This window comes from Sodiomyces alkalinus (assembly GCF_003711515.1).
Source record: "Sodiomyces alkalinus F11 unplaced genomic scaffold SODALscaffold_2, whole genome shotgun sequence".
NCBI classification, from domain to species: Eukaryota; Fungi; Ascomycota; class Sordariomycetes; order Glomerellales; family Plectosphaerellaceae; genus Sodiomyces; species Sodiomyces alkalinus.
In genome coordinates, this window is record NW_021167080.1 from 6125692 (window position 1) to 6133720 (window position 8029).

At 50.4% G+C, this 8029-nt stretch overlaps 4 protein-coding genes across 4 annotated transcripts; 2 read left to right on the top strand and 2 right to left on the bottom strand.

The window, feature by feature from the left end:
• Positions 1–61: 61 nt before the first annotated feature.
• On the bottom strand, positions 62–946 carry SODALDRAFT_272752 (mitochondrial cytochrome c oxidase subunit VIa; the record flags this gene model as incomplete). Its single annotated transcript, XM_028607853.1, has 4 exons — positions 62–107; positions 266–273; positions 330–507; positions 798–946. The coding sequence occupies 4 exons, from the start codon at positions 944–946 to the stop codon at positions 62–64; spliced, it is 381 nt and encodes a 126-aa protein (XP_028469504.1).
• A 329-nt stretch (positions 947–1275) lies between these two features.
• SODALDRAFT_331469 (DNase I-like protein) lies at positions 1276–4217 on the top strand. Its single transcript, XM_028611462.1, has 6 exons — positions 1276–1594; positions 1648–1660; positions 1714–1759; positions 1813–1945; positions 2012–3655; positions 3977–4217. Exons 1-6 carry the CDS (start codon positions 1567–1569, stop codon positions 4090–4092), a joined length of 1980 nt encoding a protein of 659 aa, XP_028469505.1. The 5' UTR covers positions 1276–1566; the 3' UTR covers positions 4093–4217.
• Positions 4205–5672, bottom strand: SODALDRAFT_331470 (1 protein carrying HMG-box). Its single transcript, XM_028611463.1, has 4 exons — positions 5116–5672; positions 4753–5054; positions 4421–4702; positions 4205–4363 (listed from the first exon to the last, which is right to left on the bottom strand). Exons 1-3 carry the CDS (start codon positions 5310–5312, stop codon positions 4524–4526), a joined length of 678 nt encoding a protein of 225 aa, XP_028469506.1. The 5' UTR covers positions 5313–5672; the 3' UTR covers positions 4205–4363; positions 4421–4523.
• Positions 5673–6165: 493 nt separating this feature from the next.
• SODALDRAFT_126637 (hypothetical protein) lies at positions 6166–7697 on the top strand. The gene is made up of 2 exons (XM_028606670.1): positions 6166–6735; positions 6791–7697. Exons 1-2 carry the CDS (start codon positions 6471–6473, stop codon positions 7561–7563), a joined length of 1038 nt encoding a protein of 345 aa, XP_028469507.1. The 5' UTR covers positions 6166–6470; the 3' UTR covers positions 7564–7697.
• Positions 7698–8029: the final 332 nt, after the last annotated feature.

The following is an 8029-nucleotide window of genomic DNA, read 5'->3' on the forward strand; positions in this document are numbered from 1 at the left end:
TCCGTCTAAGCATTGCTCCGTAGGCGGGTAGTCGATTATGTGGTCGCAAACTTGACCCAGCTTAGGTCGTCTTGTCCTTGTTGTGGTAGTTGACCTTGTCGTTCCAGCTGCATCACTGTCAGCGAAGCTAATTTCTCTCAAGAAGAGCTAAAGACTGAAGGGAACGGAACGTCTCAATGAGCCGAGCAAAGTCAAAATCTCATCATTTCGAGACGGAGAAAACGGCAAAAACCAGTCGACTTCCTGAGATAAGGAGGATACGTACAAAACAGTCTACACATAATGTTAGCCGACACCGCGTAAACTACATTGATTGGAATTTTTCTCACCTTGTCACCATCGCCCCAGGCGAAGTTCTTGGTGCGGATGTTCTGGTAGGGGTACTCGGTACGTTCCTCCAGAGGAGGGAGGTGCGACCAGTGCTCCCAATGCTCGTTCCAGAGCCGGTAAGCGTTCCAGCTAGCTATGGCGAGGGCGGGAATGCAGCCGCTGTTTTTTTGGCCGTCCCTTGGTCAGCCAATTCAATTTTCTGTCACCACACCCGCATCCAGTCGCTTTCCTCTCCCGCGAGACAATCAAACTAAGGAAATGAACGACCCTCGGCAGGCTCGTAGAATAACGCCATCTTTTTCGATCATCGGATACTGGAGGAAATCGCTCAGAGCAGCGGGACGAGAAGGAAAGGGTAAGCCGTACTAGATGGAGATCTTGCGCCAGAGCTCTGGTTCAATTGTTAGCACGAACACTCTGCATTTACCGAGAGGGACGTCGGCGAGGAGAAAAAAAGGAAGGAACACCAACCAGTGGTGCCGGCGGCATGCTCCTTGGCATGCTGGCGCTCGCGGATGAAGGCATTGTCGGTGCTGGCCAGGCGGCGCTGGGCCGTAGCTCGCAGCTGGGCAGTATAGCGCGGGGCGGCGCGGGCGAGCTGTCGCTGGAGGACCATTTTGTCTTTTTTTGGTTGTCGTCGACGTCCGGGGAGGTTGTCAAGTTGTCAATTGGGGGTGTGATTCGGTGTGTCGTGATGCAGCTGGTTGAGATCAGGTCATGACAAGCTCGGCTATGGGAAACGTCACTTTCTGCCTTGCAATTGAGGCAGCCATTTCCGGGACGTCTCCCGTGGGCTCGAGTTTTGTGAAAAAGATCACGTGACCCATTCGGCTACCGCCTAGTACGGATTTGGAGGAGAGCTCGGGATCATATATCACGTGACCTCGTGGCAAAGGTTCGCGTCGCCCACGTCTTACTTCAGAGGGGGCGACAACGTCGCGTCACAGTCAACGTCGTTTTCATGCACTCGGTATCGAAATCTCTAGCATGGCTGTAACAGCTTGAGTTGTCACAGAGAAATTCACATTAAGAAATTCCATCTAGGGGGAAAACCGCCCTATACGGTCCAGGCTGCCAACGGCGGTGCCAATGCATCGTCATACTTCATACACCCTATCCGCCGCCTTGGGAGTAGGCGTCGAAGGAACGTGAGGCGGAGCCAGCAGATAACATATATCCCTGACATATATGTTCTTGAAGTCCGAACAAGGATTTATCTGAGCTGGGTTCCCTAAGATGCCTCTACGAATTACGACCTGGAACGGTGAGTCTTTCTACTTCGACGGCCTAGGAGTTTCGTTGCTGACCTTATTCAAGTCAACGGCATACGGTTAGTCATCTTGAAGGAGCATTCTTTTCAAACTTCCGGCTGACTTGACTCAGAAACCCGTTCGGATACCAGCCATGGAGGGAGAAACGGTCATTCCAAGTCGGTAGATGCCGCCTTCCCTTGCTAGCGTTCTGCGTCTGACACGTTAGCAGGCGATGTTCGAAATCCTGGAGGCCGACATTGTCATTATGCAGGAGACTAAGATCCAGCGGAAAGATCTTAGAGATGACATGGTCCTCGTCCCTGGCTGGGATGTGTTCTTCAGTCTCCCAAAACACAAAAGGGGTGAGTTGTTGTTTCTTGCCCCACCCCTGATGCGAGACAACAGCGGTGTCTAAGACCCTCGCGAAGGTTACTCGGGAGTCGCCATCTACACGCGAAATTCCAAGTGCTGCCCCATCCGGGCCGAAGAAGGAATCACGGGCGTTCTCTGCCCTCCCAACTCGTCGACGAAATACCGTGATCTCCCCGAGGCCCAGCAGATCGGGGGTTACCCGCGACCTGGCCAGCTTTTGGACGAAGTCGACGAGGCCCTTCTCGATTCCGAGGGTCGCTGCGTGATCCTCGAGTTCCCCTCGTTTGTCTTGATTGGAACATACAGTCCTGCGAATCGCGATGCATCCCGTGACGCTTTCCGGATCGGCTTCCTTAATGCCCTGGACGTCAGGGTCCGAAACCTGGTCGCCGCTGGAAAGCAAGTCATCTTGACCGGTGATTTGAACGTCATGCGTTCCGAGCTGGACACGCTGAACGTGGCCGAGAATCTACGGAAAGAAGGGCTGACGGTCAATGACTGGATGGCTGTGCCGGCACGACGTCTCTTTAATCAGCTCGTTTTCGAGGGTTCTGTCAGCGGAGAGCGCGATGAGGGTCGCCAGGAACCTGTTCTCTGGGACTTATGCCGGTGTTTTCATCCATGCCGCCAGGGCATGTTTACCTGTTGGGACACGAAGAAGAACACTCGCCCGGCCAATAACGGCAGCCGCATCGACTATATACTGTGCTCGGCAGGCATCAAGCAGTGGTTTATCGACGCTAACATTCAAGAAGGGCTGCACGGATCGGATCACTGTCCGGTTTATGCCACTCTGGGAGATGTGGTCAATGTTGGTGGCGGGGAGGCTCATCTCCTCGATTTGATGAACCCTCAGGGGATGTTTCGAGAGGGAACGAGACTGAGAGAATGGTCACAAAAGGATCTTCTCCCCCTGTCCGCGAAGCTCATACCCGAGTTTGACCGGCGACGTAGCATTCGAGACATGTTTATGAAGAAACCGTCTACTACGTCAACCCCGACAACGCCCAAACCGTCCGACTCCGCAGATGATTCGACGGATTTCGAAACAAAGCCTCTCCAAGAGAACAAAGGGGTCGCACTTGAGACTCTGGACGTACAGACCCAAGAAACTGTACTCCCAGCAATGCCAGAAGAACTCCCAACTACGAATAGCTCTCTCTCATCTCAAAGCACGACCACAACCACAAGGCCTGAGGCGAAGTCCTCGTCGAAGAGGCCTGCAGAACCGCCGTCCCAGCCGAAGAGAACATTCAAAAGGACCAAAACGAACGAGAGCGAGGCAAGCACTAAAGGAAGTGGAGGCGGTTTCGCCCAGAGCACGTTGAAAGGGTTCTTCAAGCCCAAACAAACCAATGTCGTTCCATGCACGGCAACGGCGCCGTCTGAGACGAGTGCATTCGAATCACTCCTGACAGTGACGAATACGTCCCCAACGGGAAGCAGGGATTCCCAAGCCGACGCGACCGATGCACCTGAGGCCTCGACGCACACTATATCGGGTTCATCGAGCAAGCAGGAAACATCGTCGTCGACGCAGTTGTCGAACTACGCGATCGAATCCGCCGAGAAGGTATTCGACCCAATTCAGGCGAAGGAGTCCTGGTCAAGACTTCAGCTAGGGAAGAGGATGCCGCCGAAATGCGAACATGGTGAGCCTTGCATCAGCCTTGTGACTAAGAAGCCTGGTGTCAACTGTGGTACGTGACGTCACATCTCTTTTACTCTTTCCATCACGATGTTGGTTTCTCACTCCATTATCAACTCGCTCTCATCTGATTTTCAACCTCGGAAATACCAAAACACCCATACGTCACACGCACAACGTTTGTAAAATAAAAAAAAAGGAAAATAAAAAGCGGGTGGCGCGGAAGGTGCTGCCTGGTGTCGGGATTATCACAAACACCATGTCACATCTCGTTCACTCTACCCCCCCCCCCCCAAATCCAAGTCCAGGGCAAGATGGGCAAGAACGCGGCCCCTTCCCCAACAGCTAGACTGACCCCTTCCCTATTCTGCAGGGCGATCATTCTACATATGTCCAAGGCCTTTGGGGCCTTCAGGAGAGAAGGAAAAGGGAACGCAATGGAGATGCGGAACGTTCATTTGGAGCAGCGACTGGAAGGACCGTCAGTAGCAGACTGGAGGTATTTGTGCTGCCATGGGATCTAGGAATGAATACACGGATGAGCATAGCTCGGTACTACACCTGAATGGATCATCAGACCTCTGCAGACAAGATATGGTCACGGCGAAACAGAGTCTTAGCATTGTGCAAGTTGCTGTAGTATTTCCCTTCGCTCATTCGCTTCTCTGTGAGACTCTATAACTTACCCTAAGCTACTTTCTCTTCTGTGAACACATCCAACCCAAAACGGCACCGATTCCTTCCTGTGTCTATGGTGTGCCTGTTGCTTGTTAGCCCTTGGTCTACACATGGTTATTGGGGGTGGTGACGTCCTCACCTTCTTCTCGGCGAGAACCAAGCGTGCCAACCGAGGAGGACGGTGCAAGAACAATTACGACTTAGATCTAGAACCGCTGATCATGGAACAATGGCTATTGGCCTCAGGTATTGCTAGTCTGGATGCGACGAGCACGTCGGCGACGTTCGTGCGGACGCCGAGGAGTGTATCTGTATTCCGGATGCGCGCGCATGAGATCTTGCTTGATTTCGTTTGCCATGCGGTGATACTTCTCGCGGACCTCTTCACTCTCATTCTTCCATGCGCTCCCCAGAACTTTCGCTGTCGAGTAGTCAATACGGAAATGAAACAATAGTGAGAAGAGTGCTTACAAATGTCGTTGTTCGTGTACGAAGGATGAGCCGCCTTGATCATTTGATGATGATCCTTTCGGTACAGGATATAGGCATTTGGGGGACGGGAAATCTTCTGAGGTTTGCGCTTTGACTTGTCGTCGCCACGTATTTTATCAAGAATGCCCTTGCCGGTAGGGCGCTCGACAAGGACGGCTCGCCCATCAATGTTGATGAGCATGCGATTGTCACTGATGAATTCTTCGATAGGCCCCACAAAGTATCGCTCCATGGCCGTAGTGCCATCCTGAACCCAAATGACATCTTTCTCGAGAGTATGGCTGCGAAGAGTAAGCAAAGAGGAGCGATTAGACGCTTGTTGAAGTTGTGAGAGTGACATACCTGAGATGCTCCGCAAGCCAAGCTCGACCCCCTTCCTGAAGCATGTCATATTCAGAGCGCTTGACCACGACGACATTCTGGAACGGATTGAACTGCATGTTGAGGATGTTGTCGACAATGGCGATGATGGCGGGGCTGACAGGTTGGGACATTGTGCCAAGAACCTGGGGTTGCAGCTCGAGGTTACTGATATCCATCGCGAGAGTATTTAGGAGACGTCTTTCGGAAGATGGGAATAGAGAACTGAGAAGAAAATAATAATCTTTCGTTTCCCGGCAGGTGTAGAGAAGAAAGGAAGTAGACGAAAGCGTAATCCACGGAAGAGAGAGAGAATTAAGAACCGAGAAAGGTGGAGGTGCTGAAGGAAGATGAGTTAGGTAAGGTACCTTGCATACCTAGATAGATAAGGTAGGTAAGGTAGGTAGAAGGTGGTGTTTTGCCCATATATGGGGAAATAAGTCATGCACGTGCATGGAGTCCGCCTTCCCTTTCTTAGTTTTCATGGGAGGTCTATATTAGGCAAGGGCAGTCAGGAGAGGAATATGTCTCTATTATCTGTAAGGTGGTTACATGGCGGGTAAACGTGTAGGTGAGCAGGAATAGGAGTAAATAATCAATAACAGGCAGTAATGTTTTCTCTGAGTGCCGCGCGTGCCTTCCCCCCGATATTCGCTATTTCCCCAGGTGGTTTCACCGGGAATAAGGACTATTCAAGGACACAAAATCATCAAGTTACACAGTAGAAATGCACAAATCCCAAGTAGAGCTATATGGAGGAAGATACTGTGCGAGAATCCGTCTTTTGACGTATTTTGTTTGGTTGCACTTCTGTCATACGCAGGGGCTAAAAAGAGATCAGGACCTTAAAACCGTTACAACAGATTTTATAAAGTTTCACATTTAGTGGTTCTCTGGATCAAAGAAATGAAATAGCTTAAGAAGAATACTTGCTTAGCCTTGGTCGGTACGGCATGAGGTGGTGAACCCGTGCCTTTCCTTTTGACTTACACGCCTACCTTATCGAAGGTCTTTCCACTGTTCCGTACCTACCCTGTTTTACGAGGCGTAATTCCCGGCTAGTACCCGCTTAGATGAACTAATCCCTACTGTGCTTACTGGCCTACTGTACCTTCCTCAAGTCCTATCCATCGAGATACCTCGTAGCGTTTCCCATTTTACCACCAAGAATTAGGAACGTTGCCATTAACGAAACCAACTCTTCGAGTCTCTCTCTCTTACTTCTCTGACACTCGGAATAGGAGGTATTGGAGACTCGGCCTTCCAGGAATATCATCGACCTCACATCAAATTTCTTTCCGCTTTCTTTCTGCTGCATCTTCTTCCCAATATAGGCCATGGAGTTTGACGATGAAACCGAGCTGGGTCTCGACATAACCCAAACAGAACTCATGAGCATACTGCCCATTGCAGTTCTTCAACGCCTTGCTCCGGAGCCAAGTGGAAAATGGCATCTTTCTAAGGTTGGACCCAATGAGTTTCGCGCCGAGTACGTTGTGAAGAGATTGCGCGATCGCATCATTGCCTCCAGACATACAATCTCCACCGTTCTCTCGGTCGCAGAAGTCCATGACAGCTTTCCTGTTCATCGTGCTCGTGCTTGTTAGTTTCCACCACGCTCCCTCTATATCCAGAGCCCTGCTTAACATTTCTGTAGTGGACCAAGCCCAGACAGATGCTATTCTTCCTCAAATTGAGCATCTGGTTCATCAGCCTGCTGGCAATACAGGATTTATTCCCAGGGCAAACAATTCTTCATCTGCCCAGGGATTCCAAGAAGATGAACTTTCTGGATTCCCTTCCATTACCACTTCCAATCAGACCAACTACTTCTCTCATTCTCAGAGCTACCAAAATTCCAATGGTCAGGAAACTACATCCAATGGCGAGCTCCCCGTCCACAATGATCTTGGTTTCTTCAACGAGGACGACTTTACCACAGCTGAAATGCTGAGCAATGATGCATTTCTGCAAAGTGGAAATAATTTGGAGAATCACACACAGAATCCAGATGCTATCTTCAGCCCAACATTTCCTGGCGCAAGTACATCCCTCACCAACCAAGCTGTGGATGGTTCCGGAAACTTTTTTGATGAGACAGATCTCACTGACATGGGTCTGCAATGGAACGAGAATGAGGCCATGGTCTCTCCAGCTGCGCAAAACACAAGTGCAGCAATTCTGCAGAGTATTGAGTTCTCGCAAAACCTTCTATCTGGTAATCAGGTCGTAAATCCCTTTTCAGAGCGAATGGCCCAGTTCCAGACATCAGTCTTCTCATCCACTTCTCAAGCTGCGAATCAGACGTCTTTTGCGGGCATTCCTTTCATGTTTCATGCTGAGAACATGACGACTACTAACGATAGCGTTGGCAAAAAGTATGATACAACGGAGACTGGCGACCCTTCGCATGAAGGTGAAGACATATAATCCAAAGATGTTGGGTTGGTTGGTTGGTTGGTTGGTTGACTAAGTAAGCTTGTTTCTATCAGTTTGATCGTTATCAATTGCTAATTTGAGGTAATCCAGATCCCCATATCCAGTGGAGAACCCGCTTCGGCTCCGTGAATGAGAAGTCACGTCCTGAGATTCTTCTACACTGCTCATGAAAACAAGGAGTGTGAATGCCATTGGAACCACACAAGTATCAAACCACGGTGGAAATTCGATCATTCAGTGTGGCGATAACCACAAATAATGGATGAAGGGACAAGGATGATGGGTCCTGGTGGCGACATTCGCACTGTGCGAGACTGGCTGGATGAAACGAAATGCGTGGAATTCAAGCACGCAACAAGTCGGCCTGAATTGAGGGAGTTGGACATAACTCTGTGCTCTATAGGGCTCGGATTACCTGGATGCGGGGTTATTGGCGGACTCAGCGGGTCAATGAACC

What these genes read in the sequence shown, in the direction of transcription:
- SODALDRAFT_331469 (XM_028611462.1), top strand. Translation starts at nt 1,567, where the DNA reads ATGCCTCTACGAATTACGACCTGGAACG. An exon ending in TCTCCCAAAACACAAAAGGG is followed by an intron (nt 1,946 to 2,011) that starts GTGAGTTGTTGT and finishes ACCCTCGCGAAG; the next exon opens with GTTACTCGGGAGTCGCCATC. An exon ending in GAAGCCTGGTGTCAACTGTG is followed by an intron (nt 3,656 to 3,976) that starts GTACGTGACGTC and finishes CCTATTCTGCAG; the next exon opens with GGCGATCATTCTACATATGT.
- SODALDRAFT_331470 (XM_028611463.1), bottom strand. Translation starts at nt 5,312, where the DNA reads ATGGATATCAGTAACCTCGAGCTGCAACCCCAGGTTCTTGGCACAATG. An exon ending in TGGCTTGCGGAGCATCTCAG is followed by an intron (nt 5,055 to 5,115) that starts GTATGTCACTCT and finishes TACTCTTCGCAG; the next exon opens with CCATACTCTCGAGAAAGATG. An exon ending in GTACACGAACAACGACATTT is followed by an intron (nt 4,703 to 4,752) that starts GTAAGCACTCTT and finishes ACTACTCGACAG; the next exon opens with CGAAAGTTCTGGGGAGCGCA.
- SODALDRAFT_126637 (XM_028606670.1), top strand. Translation starts at nt 6,471, where the DNA reads ATGGAGTTTGACGATGAAACCGAGCTGGGTCTCGACATAACCCAAACA. An exon ending in TGTTCATCGTGCTCGTGCTT is followed by an intron (nt 6,736 to 6,790) that starts GTTAGTTTCCAC and finishes ACATTTCTGTAG; the next exon opens with TGGACCAAGCCCAGACAGAT.